The sequence below is a fragment of the Rhinolophus sinicus genome, linkage group LG01 (genome assembly GCF_036562045.2).
Source record: "Rhinolophus sinicus isolate RSC01 linkage group LG01, ASM3656204v1, whole genome shotgun sequence".
NCBI lineage: Eukaryota > Metazoa > Chordata > Mammalia > Chiroptera > Rhinolophidae > Rhinolophus > Rhinolophus sinicus.
The window spans coordinates 140,823,051-140,843,204 of NC_133751.1; the positions used below are offsets into that span (position 1 = coordinate 140,823,051).

Here is a 20,154-nt window from a genome sequence, read left to right on the forward strand (position 1 = left end):
TCTCTCTTTCCGTCTCCCCATCTCTCCTTCTCCCCTACCCCAGCTAGGCCCGTTCTCTTCCCTGAGAATGTATCACTAATAAACCCTGTTTGCATATTAATCAGCTTGCTGACTTTTGATTCTTCACTGTGTAGGCAGGAAGAACCGAGACTCCCATAACATAAGAAATACTTTTCAAATCATCGAATTGTATGTACTCTGAACTATGGCTCATTCTTTCCTACAATTCACAGGAATTACAGGAATGGCTTCCATTTGCTCCAAGGAGCCAAGCCCCAGGCTTAGGACTTCATCTTATTATCACAAAATCTGATGAGGCCATAGTTATTATCCCCATTTTATAGATATGGAAACCGAAAGAACAAAGTCACAAGCTAGTAAGTAGTGTTGTTAAAATTCAGTCTTAGATCTATCAAGCTACAAAACCCATGTTCGCAATCTCTGCCACATAAGCAGTGTTTTTCGACAAGAGTGCTGCCTATAAGTGATGCTTACTAGCTCTGGGCGGGGGGGGGAGGAAAAACTTATTCACACTAAAAATTAGACACTAAAGAAATCAAAATATTAGTTAATGTATGACAAAATACTTTTATGAGCATAAGGAATCTGTACCCATCAGGTAACACATGCTGTAAATAGATAAAAGAAGATTAAATGTTGCAATGAAATTTCAGGGTAGGACAATTAACACCAGCCAGTCTAAGCCTCCCAAATACCACTTATCATTTTAGACACGTTAGTTAATCTAGTAGTGGTGTATAAGGTGCATGTAGAGCATGGGGGTGGCGAGAACTGGCCAGTCAGAATGTTGCAACAGCTCAGGTAGGAGCTAATTACAGTAGAATGCAAATTGGGAGGGGGGGCTGCTATTGAATCCACTAACTCAGATAAGAAATGACACAGGCCTGATCTAAGGTAGTGGCCATACAAATGGAGAAAAGAGAAAGAAGTCCAGAGCAACTGTTTGTTTTCCGACCTTGAGTACGATATCGGTGCCAGCTCTGAGATGAGGCATTCCAAGCACTGGGCCCTTCTTATGGTGTTGGTATTACCAAGTTTTTCAAATAATAACTACTAGGTTTGAATATCTGTTCCTTAACATGATTTCCGAAACTCATAATAACCCTGTGAAATAGGCACTCTTTTCAGGTTACGGCTGAGAACACTGAAGCCAAAGGAGTAAGATTTGGAAGAGGTGAAAGATGAGAGAGATGGGGTCAGTGGAGAATAGGGAAGAGAACTTACTCAAGTGAAAGCGTTACTTTCCTCTGCCAATATTGATGCCAGGAAGTGGTCCAAGAGTAATGAAATCCAGGCATGAGAGTGAAGTTCCTTAAATTACTATCTCTTGGAAACTATATATTGTCATGAACAGGGTTTATAAGGAGAAATTCACAAAGCAGATTGGGCATTTCCTTCCCTCCACTCTTCTGTATGTGTGAATCTTCTGAAAAATCAAGGAATCTTGTCCATCAAATAAAAGTTGTAAGAACTAAGCTGTCAAAATTCAGCCAGCCCTAAAGTTAGTGTTCATCTACCAAACCAAGTGCAGTTTTGCCTTCCTTCCTCATCCCTTCGTTGAGCAAACAACCATCCATTGGCTCTCAGCCTCTGGGAAGCTTCTCCTGACCCTTGTTAAAGAAAATTACTCACAACACAGAAATGAGGCAAAATATAATTGTGACCTTTTAATGCCATGCTAGACAGGCTCTAATAAGCCCACTTGTGGGTCATCACGTTGGGGGAATGTCATTTGGTTTCATTCAATATCAGAATCAATTAGGGCAATGACATTTTACAACTCTGTAAAGTCAGAAATTTAAATTCTAGAAAAGACTGATAAAGTGTGATTATTTTCTCTTCTGTCTAGCAGCAAAAATAACCACCCAAATCAGTGTTACAGCATTATAGCAAGGCAGAAGTACCCTAGGAAGCTGACAAACCCCTTCAGCGTACAACATGAGGTACCTCACCGGTTACACAAGTAACAAGAAACCATGTAGCTGGCACCTGTAGCTGGAGAAAAATAACCAGTTTCACCCAGCAAGGTCCCCTATAACTGGGGACCTGACTTAGCTAATTTTAATGTCATTTGCATTGCAGTTACTAAGACTCCCATCATGCATCTGAGGGTCCTGCCCAGGGGGAGGAGACAAACGAATATATCAATAGGAGGTCACAAAGTCCCACCCTGGGAGGGATAAATACCCCTAATTGGGACTTCCTCTGTGTGACTGATTCTCAGAGTTCGCCAGCCCTTTCCTCTCAAGTGTGTGCTTTCCTTTTCAATAAATTGCCTTCACTTTCCTGCATCTGTCTCACTCTTGATCTTGAATTCTTTCTTGCACTGAGACAAGAACCTGGTCACTGCTGCTCTGGGTTGAGTCCTCTCCTGGATGTCCCCGCGAGGCTCAAGCGACATCAGGACATTGATCAATTTTGTTCCTAATTTAGCAATCTTTATTAATATGCTTTTCCCTAGTGACTTTTTAATTCCCTATCTAGTGTCCTTTTTGAACCAGTTTTGGCATTCTGCTAGTTTACTCCTCAATAATAAGGTAAATAAAACTTGAACACATACTACCTTTTTCTATGAAAATTATGAAATAATATGGAAATGACTAACATGTCCTAGGTAAGAATTGACTCCCCCCAACCCTATGCCAAGTACTTCTATGACAAGCACTATGAAAGTAGTTCAATGGTTTGCCTGCCTTCTCTGCCAGACTAGGCATAACTTCTAAGGAGTTGGTGAACATTCTGTCTTATGCCCCACTTCTGTCTCCAGAAACCAGCCAAATAGTTGGCCCAGAGGATGAGCTCTACAAAAATTCCTGAATGAATTTATCCAAATGCCTCAGAGTCCTTTCTCTCACTCTTCTCTTTTGTCCATCATGATCTTAAATTCCTACATCTCCTTTTATAACCGGATAGTGGTTCTCCTCACTACCTAGAGCCTCTTTGAAAAGTATCAACTTATGACCTAATTAAACAATAGGTTTTTCTCTCAGTGGCAGACATACAACAGGGTTTGGCCTGACTACAAGATGGAATTCACATCATCTGCCTGGGCATCAGTAACCTTCAAATCTAAATTTTAATAACAATCACTAATACCACTTTTGGGTGAAAAAAGTCAATTTTTATTAAGAGTAGAAATTGGTTACACAACTAGCATATTATAAGAAGAGTGCTGTTAAACTCTAAAATGGACAGCAAAATTTAAAAACACGTGAAATACAGTCTTTTCAAAGAGGTTATACCTGTATCTTTAAAGCAATTAGTATTCAATTTCTATCACATCATGGAATGAGACTATTCTGATCCAGCTCTTTGTTGAAAGACTTTTATTGATATTAAATTTGTGGTAATAATGAAAGCCTTGGTACGTATCAAATATAAACTCTGCCAGCTCTCAATTTATTGACTCAGCCTTAAATTCATCTTATGTGCCTACTCCCTAATAGTTCTGGGCCCTTTAAAAAGGGGCCTGTTTCGTAGCTGACAGGACCTTAAGCTTTCTCAGTAGAGGGCACTGGAGAGTCACTGTAGGAGACAAGTCTGTTCCTGCTTCAGTGCATTCAATGGGCAGGCTACCCAGAATCCAGCTCCTCAGCAGAGAAGGCTCCCCCAGTACCTAGCTTGCATCGTGGCAGTTGCTCTAGGGGCCAGCCGCTGGCACACAGGCCTCCCCAGCACTCGAGGCCTGCAGTGTGCAGTAACCAATGTCATCTAGCCACTAGCTGCTCCCCTTAGCAACCCCCTTATGCATTTTGTAATGGAGTGCCCTGGTGAGGTACCCCTGTGAAGAGAGTCCTCCAGCACCCTAGAGGATGGATCTGGAGCAAGGTCTCCTGCACAAGCCCTCCAGCAAGGACTGGTTCGCAGTCCTGGGAGAGGTGGGGGGCTGGGGTGCTCTTCCTTGGGTGCTCTATCTAAGCTGTTCCTTATGTCTGTTTTTCCTGTATTTTTTAGAGGTCTCTTTATTTATTGCTAGCCATCCCCTCTTTATTTCAATCCGTTATAATTAACAATTCTTTATATTACACTTTCTCTGTTCAAATTACTGGGGGCCTTCTCTCTCCTGAGTGGATCCAGACTGAGACAAAGTCCTTGGAGCAAAATAAAAATGAAACCCCTTTTTAACTTAAAGATGCATTATTGGGCGCTTGACATAAATAGCAGTTTCCTATGATAAAAGTGTTTACTCAAACAGAAATGAAACGTCATATTTAAAGAAATAGAACTTATTTACATATTTGAGATTTAGATGGCTGAGAAAAATGAAAGCAGATAGTGAGATTTTTTTTTACACTTTTCTACTGATAGAAACAATTCTAATCATCATAAGCATGTTTGTTTACTTAGAGCTATGCACGATGTACACATTTTATTATCCTAGGAGGGTCTCTACAGTGCCCCATACTTCAAATTGGCTAAACCCAAAGTTAAAATCAGGGGAGTCACAGACAACTGAATGACTTACAAGCTCTGGCTTCCCTTCATCACTAAAGAATTTTCAAATCCTTCTGCCACCTTTAAGGAAAGACTTCTCAACTGTTTAAATAGAATTGTGGAATACTAGTTCTATAAAAGGGAGAAGCACAGTACAATAATTAAGAACACGGGTTAAATTACATCAGTGCGCGTCAGTTTCCATATCTAAGCAAATGGGATCAAGACCACCTAGGGTTGCTGTCAGAACTGAATAAAGATATATAAAGCACTAAAAATTATGCCTGGCAAATAGCATCTGTAATTATTTTTATCATCCATACGCTTACCTCTCAAATGTTGTTACTTTAACAACACAATTATAAAAGGGGGAAGAAAGAAAAAAAGACACTACATTTTCCTCATAATTATAACAAGAGAACCAAGATTTTATTTTTATTTAGGTAAATAACCAGCAATAAAAATGTTGTGTATGTCCAATAGCCTTGTATCAATGAGATTCACTCAAGTAATGATTTACCTGCATCAGAAATACTTTCCATCTAAGTAACTTCTCAAGTGACTTTTGCCAGCATTCTTATTCTATTTGGAGTAAACACAAACTTTGTAAATGTTTGAAATTGCCAATGACATTGTCATCATTATCTGAACTTCTCATATGTTAGAAATAAGCTACTTCTTTTTCGAAGAATTTGGGATTGCAGAGAAAGTGAGAATTCTTCAAAGTGTAGTGAGATGTATGCCCAAGTTTTATACCTAAGATACTATCTTTGTAGTCAGAGACTGGGTTTGACCTCAGCCCCATTCCTTGCATCTGGATAACTTCAGACAAGTGTTTTAACTTCCCCAAATCCTACTTTCTTCCCCTATAACACGAGGAAAGCAGCGCCTACGATGAAGGATGGTCTCAAGGATTAAACGAGATAAAGTGTGTAAAGCTGGCGTCATGCATGGTGTCCTCACTGCTTGGTAAGGGAAAGCAGCGGCCATTACCATCACTATTGCTGAGAATCTATTACCTAACTTTTTGCTTTATTAATTTCATGACCTCCTTTTTAAATGAGTAAGTGTCAGAAGAAGATCCTATAATGTCAATGTGTGTCTCATAAAAATTAATCAGAACCTTCAGGTACCTCGAACTTAGTTGTTCACATGCCAACTTAATATTTATTTTCTCTCTATTGTCCTTTCCTTCCAAAACAAATGTCTCTTTTCTAAGCTCAAAGTGTAGATTATGAGAATATTCCTCAATGAACTCTTTTACACGTTTTTCATTGTTTAGCCGAGAACCATGTTGAGCATTTTTTATGCAAATTGTGGTAATTTCACCATTCACTCTCTCCTGACACAGAACATGAAATTTTTTCAATGTGTCTTCATAAATCTTGGTCTTCTTTTTCAGGTAAAGAAAAACATCTGTGTCGAGAACAAGCCTTTCTCCACTTCTAGTAGTCTCAGGTAATGAGGACCGGAGTGATTGCAGAGAGGTACTACTTCTCTGTAGGCTTCTTCCAGGGCTCTGTCTATTCCACTTTTCCCCCTCACTGATAAAATTCCTGTTTTTCTCTAAAAGAAGGCTTGCTTTTAATAGCAAAGATTCTTTGAGCTTTTTGATAGCCAGAAATGATCCCTGAACAGAGATTCTTCCATTGCGTTCCAAACGACTGAAGCATAAAGTTGGAATTTCCTTTTGCAGGAACACTACCAGATATTCCAGAACAAGTTGACTCCGAAAAACGGATAGGTCAAGAATAGCTTTTACAGAGCTGAAGACCTAAAATTAAAGAGAGAGAAATTAAAAAAATATTGCCAAGCAGACTACATAAACACATTCTTTTTCTACCACTGTGTCCCTGCTGCAGTTGCCCTAAAACAGGCCCCAACTGCCTAACACAGACTGGCAGCCCACCAAAGGGATCCCACAACCCCATCCGGGCCACAATGTTCAATTTGGGATTCACAGTCCCTCAATGCATTCCCCAAAACAGAGGTGGTCAAATATTTTTTAGAGGCAGAACGCTTTTTTGAAACAAAGTCTTAAGCAACACCCATAGACACATAGTGTTCTGGTTCTGCTTTGGGGATAGGGAGCCCCCTAGAGAGTCCTCCAAGTTTGAAGTTCATAAATGGCTGCACAGAACCCTGGGTTTCTTAACAAATACAGTTTTAAACCATTGCTTTGAATTTTAACTTTTTCCTCCTATTTAAAACTTTCCTGCATTTTTCAAAGTTTCTTTTTAATGTTCAGCCTAATTGGGTTTTTGTTTTTCCCAAAATAAGTCTTGCAGTAGATACCTGACATCATCCATGAGAGCCAGAAAGCTCACTCACTTTAAAAGCATCAGGTGGGACATACAGAAACATAAAAACAGACCAGGTAGTAACCAAAACATGTTAACACACGGGTTTGGCCTTTCACACTGACTCAGGTTAGAGAGTTTGCATTATCTTTCCTAAAAGTCACGGGGTAAGAGTGCTTTGTATCTCTTAAGTAAGGAACACTTTGCAGAAGAAATGGGATCCAGCGTTACCAGCACCACACCTTACCTTTTCTCTAAAATGAGAGACTGTGAGTTCCACGGGTCCGAACTTCTCTGCAAGACGGTGTTTCTTTTTTCTGATGACATTCTCTGCAACTAAGTGGAAACACTGTCATTAGAAGTGGTTGTGGCATAATGCATTAATAAGTATTTTAAATAAAAGATGTTCAACTCTATTGTTTAAAATGCCTAAGATTTTTTTCCTACAGTTTTCCTCTAAATTCAACTTTTAAAAAGTTTTCCCTTCTACTTTAAAACATTACAATTCATTTAATGTGTAAATATGATCCTAATTATACTTGTAAAAACACACATAGTAGGTAGTGTGTGTGTGTGTGTGTGTGTGTGTGAGTGTGTCACCTAAAAGTCAATTCCCCATTTTGTTATTTATCACTCTAAGGAGACTTTACCTTCCTGAATCCAGGAGAGCACACTGTCCTGGTTTTCCTCTCGTTCACTGGCTGACCTACTCAGTCTCCTTTGCTAATTCTTCTCTTCCCATTCTCCAGATGTTGGCATGCCCCACGCCCGAGGCCTCATACCTGTTTGCTAACCTGCTCCCACTCCCTGGGTGATCAGCAGCTTTAGATACCATCTCTACACGTATCACCTCCAAAACTCTATCTTCGGCCTCAACCTTTCTCCCTTCTGCCCATGGAAATCTCTGCTGCATTATCCTACTAGGCATCTCAGTGACTGAAATTCAACTCTTGATAACTGTCCCCCATCCCAACATTCTCTTCCTCTAGTGTTCCATGCCACAGCAAAGGTCACCTAATCCTTCAGCAAATCCTGAAAACCCATCAGTTCTTAATCACCTGCCGTGCTCCCACCCTACTCAAAACCAGTGCCAACTAGCAGGTCCTATTCGCCACACAGCTGACAGACCAGACCGACCATCCAGGAAAAGGCAGTCACATTTTGTCAGTCCTCCGTTCAAAACACTCCAGTGGCTTTCCCTCTAACCCAGAAAAATATTCAGATACCTTGCCTTGATCTATAAGCTACTTAAACTGGCCCCCAGCTACCCGTCTAATCACATCTTCCACTACGCTCCCCCTCACTCATTCCACTCTAGCCACACAGGCCTCCTTGTTCTTCAAGACAGACAGCATGCTACCCTCTCAGAGAATTTTTCCTAGTCCTTCCCTTGGCCAACTACGTTCTATGCCCTTATCTACATGAGTCATTCTCTTACTCCATTCTGGTCTCTGCTCAAATGACACCTAAACAGTATTTCCCTGCCCACTCTATCTAGAATAGCACTCTCCATCACATTATATCCCTCTACTCCTCTTTATGTTTTTTCATAGCACTCATATTATATATTAATATATATAAATATAAACAAATGACAGTATTTCATGTTTTTATGGCCAAGTAATATTCCATTGGGTACATATACCACATCTTCTTTATCCAGTCACTATCGAAGGACACTTGGGTTGTTTCCATGTCTTGGCCACTGTGAATAATGCTGCAATGAACCTAGGGGTACATATATCTTTACAAATAAGTGTTATCTAATTTTTCGGGTAGATACCCAGAAAAGGGATTGCTGAGTCATATGGAATTCTATTCTTAGTTTTTTTGAGATACCTCTCCATACTGGTTTCCATAGTGGCTGCACCAATTTACATTCCCATCAGCAGTGTGTAAGGGTTCCCTTTTCTCCATGTCCTCTCCAACACTTCTTATTTCTTGTATTATTGATAATAGTCATTCTAATGGGTGTGAGGTGGTATCTCATTGTAGTTTTGATTGTATTTCCCTTATTTGTATTTCCACTACTCTCCCCCTCACTCATTCCCCTCTAGCCACACAGGCCTCCTTGTTCTTCAAGACAGACAGCATGTGAAGTTGAGCAACCTGGATGGATCTTGAGAGTATTAGGCTAAGTGAAATAAGTCAGACAGAAAAAGACAAAAACCATATAATTTCACTCATAGGTCAGATGTAACAGGCACTCAGTAAATATTAGTGAATTAATAAATGACCCCTCTCTTTCTCTCTCTGAATGACCAACTCAATATACAACTTCCGAAAGAAAACACTATAATCCCCTTAGAGAAATAATAAGAAACCCTTCCTGCCATCTCTTACTTGAGCATCCCCATTGAAAAAAAATGACTTAACGATAATGATGACAGATAAAGGCACAGGGAATCCTTGGTTTCTTGGATCTCTCTCTCTCTGAATCTTGTCTTTCCTCAAGCAGAGCAAGTTCTTTTTCTCCTCTGTGGTACTTTTACCTCCAAGAGACTTGTATGGACACCCATCTTTCTCTGGCAATTTATGCTGTCAGCCAACTTAGCAATAAGGAAGGCTGCCACTCCATGAGGCAGGAGGGGTGAGTACGCTCTAGCAGACCCACTTCCTCTCCTATGTCAGGGATGGAGGTGGAAAACAATCGCTCACCCTGATCTGAGTTCCAAGCTATATCTCTGCAACCCTACTTTACCAGTAATAAAGCAGACATTACATTAGACTATCTATTTGTTGGTTTGAATAAAGAGAAGCAAACAGTATAGTTATATTGCTGAAGCCACCTCAAAATTCCCAAAGTAGTTATCTTGTTTGGGATTATTTTGTGAGATTAGAGATCAGTTCTGTGGGTTTTGTTTATCTTTTTCTGTATTATACAAGTTTTCTACAATAAATTGTATCACTTTTATCCCAACAAATAGACTATTCAAAATATAGAAAGAAGCCTTCAAGAATTTGCCAGTTACTAGCAACTTTATCACAAGCCATTTTCACATATATTCTTTCTAGTGCAATAGTGTGCCACTTTTATACTCAGAATAGAACATTTTTTAGAAAGCTACTTTAAACTTTATCAATCCCATGAATCATTTTAATGAAATTCAATTTTTAATTTCATTACAGAAGCATTTCTAACATTACAAAAATTTGATTTGAAAATACCTCCTTTTTCTTTGAATATTACATACGCAACTCCCTTGGTTCTTGTTGGATATATCACATCTTCAACACAGCCACCCTTGTTCTTAATATCTTGGAAGTGACTCTTCACAACTGTGGACAGTAACAGATCACTCCAAACGCCAACAGGAAGACCAGCAACTACAACTGTTCTTTCATATGCTTTGGATTCACTGACATTCAAAACCGATGCCTGTAAGAGAAATAGCCGGATGTTCTTTAAATATGGAAGATTCTACTTAATATACGCAACATCACACACCAGTGGGAGAGGCTATTTTATTCAATAAAGGTACTAGTGCAGCTGATTAGGTACTTTAAAAATATATACTGTAAGGATAGATCCTTGCCTCCTACCATATAGCAATCTAAAGTCTATATGAAATTCAGCCTTAAATGTAAAAAGTGAACCTCTTTTTTCCCTCTTCTTCCACTCCCACACTCCGGTTCAAGCCATTGTTTCTCAGTCTAGTTGTGTAGGACACAGCTCCCTGGCCCCTGCTGGTATTATGAGCCTGCGCTCATCCCAGCTGAGGCAGTGGTCGCCGGTCCTCGGTCGGTGCTCACAGCAGCCCACGGCAGCGCACGCCAATCTCCGGCTGCTCACGGCAGCCCAGCTCCAGTGAGACCTGTTGTTCACCATCTTAGCTGTAGAGGGTGCAGCTCACTGGCCCATGTGGGCATGGAACAGATGATTCCTCAGCATTAGGAGCTCGGTGCTCCAACCACCTGAGCCAACCAACCACCTGAGCCAACCGGGCTGGCCCTTCCTTTTTAAAACATGAAAAACACTGGTTAATATTTGTCTGATTTTAGAAAGGCATAAAAATATTGGAAGTCACAAAGGAAAAGATCAAGAGATATAAATTTTTTAAATTTTTAAAAAGTCAAGCTAACCACAAAATATGGTAGTTTGAAGATGGCTGTATGTTTTCCTAATTGTGGAATCCAGAGTACAGAAGCCAATAAGAAACACATCCCCACACTTTGTATTCAGAATCAGGAAAAATTGAACATTAAAAAAAAAAAAAAAAAAAAAAAAAGCACCCTGGCAATGATATTGGGACTGCAGTGGAATAAATCCTGCGTTCTAGCACACATCTAAGATGGAATTTAACCACTTCGAGTATATGCTATTGCAGACCCTACCATCATGCAGGGCACAAAGTACCAACTGCAAATAAATCTTTCCCTAGGCTCGCTCTCTTTGAACTTCTTGAATTATCCAGTTAAGGGGCTTCTATTTAAATGTTTTAATTTCTTCCCAAGCCCATTAAGAGAAGTGGACCCATATGCTTCTCCCAGTGCTTCTGCAGGCAGTCCAGCCTGATTGTACCAGAGCGCAGACATAATGTATCCTAAATTATCCCTAGGAAGGACAAATGTCTTATGGTCCCAAGTAATGATTAATAGGTCACAAAGATGTTTTCGGCTCTCAGTTGAGAGTATTTTATACTCAGGGAATAGGAAATAGGAAAACCACTGGGAATAGGAAAACTACTTCTGACCTCCCAGGTTAAGAAAACAGTGTAAGCACACACACAGTGTCCTGTCCATCCCCCAAGCACCTTAAAATGAAAGTAATAGAATTAAAAAGAGAATAAACCCAGGTAACGGATGCAATCAGCATAGGAGAGATTTCAACTTATTTCTGAAAGACTGAAAATACTTTGAAATATGTGGAAGAATAAGGCAGAGGAAAGGAACTAACCCAGAAGGAGGAACTGGGATTGCAGTGAAAAGGTGACAACCTTTATGGCAGAACATCAGAAATGAAAAAAGGGACCAAAAACAGAAAGATTAGTTGAAAGTCTAGTGGCAAAAAAACTGCTCCAGTGTCTCCCCACATTCTTTACTCATATGTGTATACACATACACACACACACACACACACACACACAAACACACGCATACACACACACACACAATGAAAGCGACAACCTTATAAGAACCTGACCTGTTAGTATGGGTCCTGGCATCCCTGAGCAAGTCCCCCCCGTTTTCTGGCATTTGAAGGGGCCCCAGCTTAAAGATCATAAGCATACTAAAATGTGCCATGATTTGGAGTAAATTATGGAATACCAGGGGAGTGAGAGAGAGAGAGAGAATCCATTTGACATAGCTACCAGGAACATTTTCCTATAAATGGAAAAATGAAAAATACACATGACATTGAACCAAATATAATATAATATATAAATTAGCTAATCAATTAACAAACACAGTATTCATTAAGCATGTGTTCTATGCTTGGCAATATGCTGGGTACCAGAGATAACACACACACAAAAAATGACTATATCCCTTGCCTTGAAATTCAGTTCCACCACAAAAATTTACTAAGCATTTATTATGTATGGGACTCTTGGACAGGCTTTAGGATTACCAACGTTTAAAGAAAAAATGACCTTTACCTTATGGATGAGAGGCAGACACTTACATTAATCATTTCAACAAAGCTTGTAAGCACACACACAAAAAAGAGATGTATTTTTCTACAAGAGGAAACAGATCAACACCCAACAATTTGAGTAGGCGACAAGACCGTTCACAATAAAACACCAAAATACCCAATAAATATATGCAAGAGTAGTGGGAATTCTTCTAAAGCAGTCAAAGAAGGTTTCATAAAAGAGAGGCCTTGGAAGCTGGGGTCAAATTTTAGTGAATGGTCAAATTTAGTTAAAAGTGCAAAAGAAGAGTTCACAGCAAAAGCAAAGAATCAGGAATGGGAGGTGAAAATGGCTCATGTTGGGACACATAAAGCAAAGGGCCTGTCTCCTGGAAAGGAAACTCACACTAACCTATTCACTAATTGTTATGGAAGGTACTTTTAACGCAGGAAAACAGTTTCTTAAAATATTCAAGGACAACTAGATTGCATAGAAAACCATAAAAATATATAAAAGTGTTCCTCCATCCTGGCTGCAAGCGGTAAGATGTAATTATCCCAAAACAAGTCTTCCTAGCAGAGGGGAAAAAAACGACAAAAGACATTTGTCAGACTTTCAGGGACTTTGACTTCACAGATTTGTCTTGATTATTACACCTCTGGCTCTAACAGTCCACACCAACCTCAATGGGTAAATGGCTAGTGAATTAGCTTTCTTTTTGCTCTTCATCAATGTCAAAGAAAAATTTTCAATCAATTTAAATTCAGAAAATCTCATTCCACCTTTCCCTCATCAATACTAATGCCATATTTCTTTATTCAAGTGTCTACATTTACCTTTGAAAACAAAGGAACTCCTCTCTGATGGCTCTTAAATCTCTTTCATCCACATTTAAGAAAGGGGTATCATGGAGATAGGCCTCTCAAGAACTACCACATAGATACAGGATTTTGAAACAAGAGCAGCACTTCAGCCAAGAGGTATTAAGGTGATGGCATTTTCCCTGTACCAATAATAGATTTTAAAAGATTTCTGACCATCCTATCAGAAATAAAAAGATATAAACAAAAACTGAATTTATTTTGTAACTAAGCGACTATGCAGAGATAATTAGGTTCATTGACTGCATTCGTTTATTTTATTTTTTTCTTAAAATCAGTTGTTTATTTTCACTGGCGTTGCCTTTACTGTCACCCAGTAAACAAAATCACACTTGCACCTCACAACTGCTTTGGCATTTCCGGGACCTTAACATTTCTGACCAGGAATTAAAGGCCAAGCCACTGCTTTCAAACGCTTGATGGAAAGAACACCCAAGGCTAACTTTTGAATTTGCTAACTGTTCTTGCTAGCCAGCAGAGAGGGTGGAAACACAGAGCCCTTAGTGTCTAGAGAAAGAATAAAGGTCGCAACAGAGAAGAATTCCCACTAATGCAGACAAGACATCAGGAAGTCTTTCCAACTTGCTTCCCTGGTGTGAATTCTTCTTGCTGGCCCTTTTGAAAAGGAAGTATGGCGTCCATTTCTGGGTAACTCCCTCCTCCCTTGTTCACTAAGGCGCGAGGGGACAATAGTTAAGCCCTCACATAGCCTGCGAAGCGACTCCTCGACGGGAAACATCTGCGTCCCGGACGATGGGACACTGGGTGCGGGAAGTGGGCGCAGCGTTCCGTTCATTTGGAGCTGCGCCTGTCGCCCAGCCAGCTGTGAATTTCAGGCGCGCTTAGAGCTGCCACACGCGCAGGTGGGCAGGGGCCGAAAGGCAGGGCGACATTTGTTAGCTGGTTTGCCTCCAGGGCAGGCGGCTCTTCGCCCGCCCCGGGCCCCTCCGCGCGCCACCCGGGTCCGCCCCGCGCCCTCGCCCGTCCCCGCATCCTTCTAGGGGACCGTAGCGTCGGGACGGGGACGACCCTGCCCAGCAAAATCCAAAGCAAAAGCAACTTGCCATGGCGGAGGAGAGACGCGCCCTCGGCGGTTAGCAGGACGCGAATCTAGCGGAGCCGGGCTGCAGGGCGGGGCCAGAAAGCAGCTTTTGCTTTCGGTTTTTTGTTCCCTCGCTAGGAGACCACGACAGCGCGGGGCGGCCCCTCCACCCCCTTGGGCTGCTCTGCGGCCTAGTCGCCCCCGGGTGGGAGCTCGATCACGGACCGGCTCCTGCCAGCGGCTGCCCGGATGCCTCAGAAGTTTCGCAACTTTTGAAACCACGTTGGAGAGAGGCAACCAGAGTTCCTTGACGGGAATTCGGGGATTTTCCGGGGCTGCGTCTGGCCTATGCTGGATGGCGTCTGGGTCATTCCTCCTAACGCCTTCATTGTCTCCACAGCTGTCTTATCATCACACCACACCACATCTGTGCCTCTTCTTTGTCACCTGCCAAGCACAGGGCCCGTAGAGGGCTTCAGCCAGGTGCGCAGGGCACAGGATGGAAAGAGCATGGTCCCTGACAACGGAGCTCACCATCTTACCACGCCAGACTAGGACGCCTGAGTCGGACACCTGGGGGACCCAGGGAATCTACATACCAAGCTTCAAAATCAAAGTCAAAGAGAGCCTGAAGAACAGCAATTGGCTGGCAAATATGAAGAAGCTCAATTCCACTCCTAAGTAAAGAGTTTGAAAACATAATGAGATCCCCTTTTCCCCACGATTAGATAGGTAAAAATGAGTGTGTTCATACCTTCTGTTAGCCAGTGTGAGGCATTATTAGTGTAGCTGCAAGCGCAGACAGGTGCAAACATTTCTAAGGATTTGGGCCTTTGAAGAATGTAAAATGCAAAAAGAAAGTGAAAATGTACATATCCTTAGATTAGCAATTCCACTTCCAGGATTGCACTAACGTTATAGTGCACAGGTGGAACTAAGATACTGTACAGAAATTTAAATTGTGTGTTGCTGGTAATACAGATAATTTAAAAAAAAAAAAAAAAGAAAGAGAAAAAAAAAGATCCACCGTTAACCCACAAATAGCACTATTTATTGTATGGCTAATGGCACATATAAAAGGCCCAAGGCTATGAAGATTGTAAAACAGAATGAGGTCTATATGTAATTCCCTAATTTATATTTTCCCTTCAGATTTCTATACCTAAATGCTCCCTTGAAAGTCTAATAAGCATGTGAGATTTAACAAGACCAAGCAGAACTCTCCTTCCTCCCTTTCTACCCCCTCATTAAATGTTGCACTACCCTCCTAGGAGTTCAAGCTCATGATTCACTTGCCTTCCTTAATTTCTCTTTTCCTTAGCTCTATTAATACATCCCATAAACCCATCAGCACACTCTCTCCAACTCCACCTCCACCCTCCCCAAATCAAGGCCGAATCCTGCCTTATTCCCCTTCAATTCATTCTGGATACCACACCCAGGATGATATTTTTTAAATGCAAATCGGGTTTGGTCCCTGATTAAACACTTCATTGTTTTCCCATTGAACTTGAAATAAAATTTACATACCTCACCGGCAAAGCAAAATGGCCTTGATCTGTTTTCTCTGGCCAGATCCCCTAGCACTGACCTCACAGCTTCTGTTGCAATCACACAACAAGCATCTCACCTGAGGACTTTTCCTATGTATACATACATAGATATAAATTATATGTAATAGTACTCAGCAATAAAAAGGAATGAAATACTGACACATGCTACAACAAGAATGAAGCTCAAAAACATCATGTTATGTGAAAGAAACTGGACACAGAATGCCATATATTGTTTAATTCCATGTAACCAGACAGGACCCATGTTGAAGAGACAAAGTAGAAAAGTGGTGCCTTGGGCTGGAGATGGGAACAAAGATTAACTGTAAATGAACATCAGAACCATAATCCAAGTAGGGTCCTCTCTGGGAAGTAGAGCTCTAGTGTTCGAGTCAGGAATGCAAGTGTACCCATCTGTGCCATTGAACTTGACAGAGTAACCCTTAACCTTGTATGTGCCAACTATTCCAACTTGTATGTACAGACAGTGATATAAATGATCTTGGATCTGTAGACAATTTCTGGGTGTGGGCTGGGATCGTGTCTCATGAAGCTGAAGAATGGACACATGGACCAGGGAGAGGCAAAAAGTTTAAAAAGAGAATAATTAGAGGCAGGAGAAGAGGTTGTAGCCCCCGAGCGGGAGGGGGTACCCGAAACTGGAAAGCCCAGTGACTGAGGCAAAAGCTCTTACTTTTATACCTTCCCTTCCCTGCTTGGGGAAGGGGGCTGGAACCTTCTAATGAAATTCTTCTATCAAGTTTGTCCTGTTTCCCCATCCTGAAGGGATTAACGAAATAACCCATTCCTATCTATCAGATCTGCTCCTTTGTTTGGCCAAAAGGGATTTGAGATAATTTATTAACCTCAAGGCATATTCTCATATCTCTGTCCTGGAGTGAAGGAGACCTTCCAGAACCTGGAGTTTCAGGGTATTGCTGCTTTTTGTTTATTCTACCAGGGACCCTCCCTGTCTACCTAGCAACATGCTAACTAACCTGTCTCAACAGGTTTCAGGAGATGCTAACCGCCAAATATGACAACTTAGTATAGTGAATATTTCAAACTGAAGGAATATGAGAAATGGAATGTGCAAGGACTTTCTGACCTTCCCCCAAAACAAGTCACAAAACCCTCCAATGAGAAATGCCCTCCTTTTATCCTGAGGAAAGGAGCTTCCTTATCTCCATAGACCAAGGGACAGAGAGAGCAATCTGAAGGAATAGGCCTTGCTAAATTTCCCCCTAGCTCAGTAGTTGATATTCTGTCCTATCATTTTTCCACTTTCTATGACTTTACATAATTAATTGACCTTAGCATGAAAACACTCAGGTTTAACCATTTCTTTAGGTCTTCATTTCCTTATGAAGGCTCACGTCACATAAAATTTATCTTAAATAAACATGTATGCTTTTCTCCTGCTAATCTGTCTTTGTTGGTTTAAATTTCAGATCTAGCCAAGGACTCTAAGAGGGTTGAGGAAAACGTTTTTCCCCCCTCTAGTGCCAAACTATCCTTGAGGAAGCATGACTCCAAATGTGGCCAAAATAATTCTAGCAGCTTATTACTGAAACTGCAGCCAACAAAATATTTTAATCTGTTATGGACCCAATGATAAGGCCTCCTATCTCATTGTACTTGACTCTTTCACAGCTTAAGTAAAATCAAATTGGTTGACATTTTCCCAAATGTTTTAAATTTGCAATACTGAAAAACAAAGCCCATTCTGGGATGGTTCACCTGTACTACCTTGATAATTATTTGCTTTCACAAGATGTGGCATACACTGTGAAGATTTCTAAAATAGGATAAAAAGAAAGTTATTTTTAAAGTAGTACTCACTGCTGAAAGGGAGCAATGAAATAGCCCTTTATTGCACTGTTAATGAAAGTACAGACCAATGCCTAACTTTCTGGAAAGCAATTGCAGCCACAGGTATCAAGATCCTTAACAGAATTTATATCCTTTAACATGTCAACCTGGTTGAAATAAGGTCAGGAGAACTGCAGAAAAATATTTTTATATCGAGATATACAAGGGTTTATGTACATCATAGCTCTTGTAAGTGTGAAAACAATTGGAAATAACCTTAATATCCAACAATAGGAAAATAACAACATAGGGTATATTCACAAAATGAAATATGATATGGTTAAAAAAAAGAAAAGATTGGAGAGGAGAACATAAAATATTTACCATTATATCTGTGGGTGGATTTTCGGTGATTTTTATCTTCATTATACTTTGCATATTTTTCAAGAATAAGCGTCTTTTCCTGTTGAATACCAACCAAATACCATTAATGCCATTCACTATACAGTTCTGGCTTTCTGCCTTCCAAGCATATGGTAGGATTGAACATCCAAGCTCCTTTATGGTTGAGTAGGGCCATATCCTTACCTCTGGTTCAATTGTGAATGAAAGGGACATTTTCTGGACCAAGAATTTAATTGCCAGTTCAAGACCCTTCACAGCTCTTTGGCATCCAGAATTGAAGATGGTGGCTGCCATTAGCCTGGATCCCTGAGTGTCTACCATGAACATTCTTTTTGCTGACTCATCATGGACATGTAGCATGAGCAAGGAGTAAACTTTTGTTGTTTTAGATCTCTAAAATTTAGAGATAATTTGTCACACCAGCATCACATAGTCTCTCCAGATTGATACAGAAGTTGGTATTCTGAAAGGGAGTATTATTATAGCCAAAACAAACAAACAAAAAAACCACATACACAATCCAGAACATAATATAAAATACATGGCTTTGGCTTAGGGGCCAACTGGCAGGTAATTAGAAAATATTTGTCGGAGATCAGAAGGATGGTGCTCTGCATTACCTGGTAGGAAAACATTTGGTAAAACTCACACATTTTAGCTTGGAAGGCAGATAACATACCTAATTAGCCTGTAGTGTGTTTTAAAAAAGAGTGTGAACATCAAAGTCAGCAGTATGTTTATTGTTATTGGGAGCATTCGACAAACTAATATAAGAAAGAGAAGAGCTTTGAATTGAAATGAACCAGTTTGAAAGCAGTAATGAAAGGAAATAGAGAAAGTCCAGAAATATGGGAACTTGTAGGGTTGGAAGTAACACTTCTCATTCTCAAGATAAAACTGAGAAGAACTTTGAGTAACAAAGGCTGATTAGAACTCCGCCTTATCATAAAGATCAAATCAATAATTAAATCAAGGTTTAAATCTCTGAACACATTAAAGTCCCTCAAAGCAAAAATACCAATTAAGCTTGTGGAAGTCAATAAACCCTTTCAACTGGACAAACCGGCTCAGGGCAAAGAAACCAAAAGTGACCTGATACACCCAAAGTACCCATAATTTAGTGAAGAGAGAGAATAATGCGGCCAAGAAAACAGAGAATTATAGCAAGTAAGTCCAGATACAAACTGTTAGTGTTGCTATTACCACATGTAAGCTGACCAGAATAAAATAGGTAAGAAGCCAAGTAAAGTTTTGAATTGTATCAGCTAACTAACTAGTCACCTAGTGGAGTAAAGAGACTATGATAGTTCAAAACTTTATAAAAACTTTGATCTCAAACATTGATTATAGAAAGTGTACTGACCGTGGAAGCTTTTCAGCCTCCAAGAAAGATGTATTTTAAATGTCCATTCTAGGTACGGCCAAGGAAAGTATTGGCAAAAGAAGACTGTCTAGGGTGTATGAGGACGAGCAAGAGAAGAATTTCCAGGGAGTGGAATCACGGCCTAATCAAAATTCCAGGGGGTATGGAACACACATCTACTCAATGGGATTTCAGGATGGCTTTTGGCTCTGTGACTGCTATGTGCCCCCCATTCTGTCCCTTTCTAAATGTGTAGTTTATTGCAGTCATGTTGTTCCAGTTCTATCACTGCATCTTGGGAGTCTCCAGATAAAGAGGAGTAACATTCAGACCTGATATAGAAACTACCATGCGTCACCTAGAGTTCATGCACTTTGAGTTTGCTGCCATGATTGGGGGAATTTTTCATTTTTCTCCCTTGGGGATGGGGTATATTTTGTATGTGAAGAAGAGTGATCCAAATATTGATGACTAGTAGGACAGGACAGACTATGTTCCTTATTATTCTGACTCAACTGTATCTGGTTCGCCTCATTTTTACAAGACAGAATTTTCTAGTCCCCTTATGAGATGCAAGAGAAACAACACCGGTCACTTCTGGGTCACAGCATTTTATTGCTGGTGCAAGAATCTCCAGGTTTCACTTTTTCCCACCTCCATGATTCTGGAAGAATGCCTCAAAATGGGGCATTAAGCAACTATGACAAACAGAGTCCCCTCCCAACCTGTGTTGGACATTCAATGTGAATGAGATTTGGGAGGTA

General features: G+C 40.5%; 1 protein-coding gene across 1 annotated transcript; it reads right to left on the bottom strand.

Moving 5' to 3' along the window:
• Window positions 1-4,859: 4,859 nt before the first annotated feature.
• On the bottom strand, window positions 4,860-14,527 carry RBM43 (RNA binding motif protein 43). Its single transcript, XM_019737494.2, has 4 exons — window positions 14,280-14,527; window positions 9,924-10,134; window positions 7,003-7,091; window positions 4,860-6,229 (listed from the first exon to the last, which is right to left on the bottom strand). Exons 1-4 carry the CDS (start codon window positions 14,280-14,282, stop codon window positions 5,471-5,473), a joined length of 1,062 nt encoding a protein of 353 aa, XP_019593053.2. The 5' UTR covers window positions 14,283-14,527; the 3' UTR covers window positions 4,860-5,470.
• Between the last annotated feature and the right edge of the window lie 5,627 nt (window positions 14,528-20,154).

Coding starts and splice junctions, on each gene's coding strand:
- RBM43 (XM_019737494.2), bottom strand. Junction 7,092..9,923: donor AATATTCAAAGAAAAAGGAG/GTATTTTCAAAT, acceptor GTTTCCACTTAG/TTGCAGAGAATGTCATCAGA. Junction 6,230..7,002: donor TCTCTCATTTTAGAGAAAAG/GTAAGGTGTGGT, acceptor CTTTAATTTTAG/GTCTTCAGCTCTGTAAAAGC.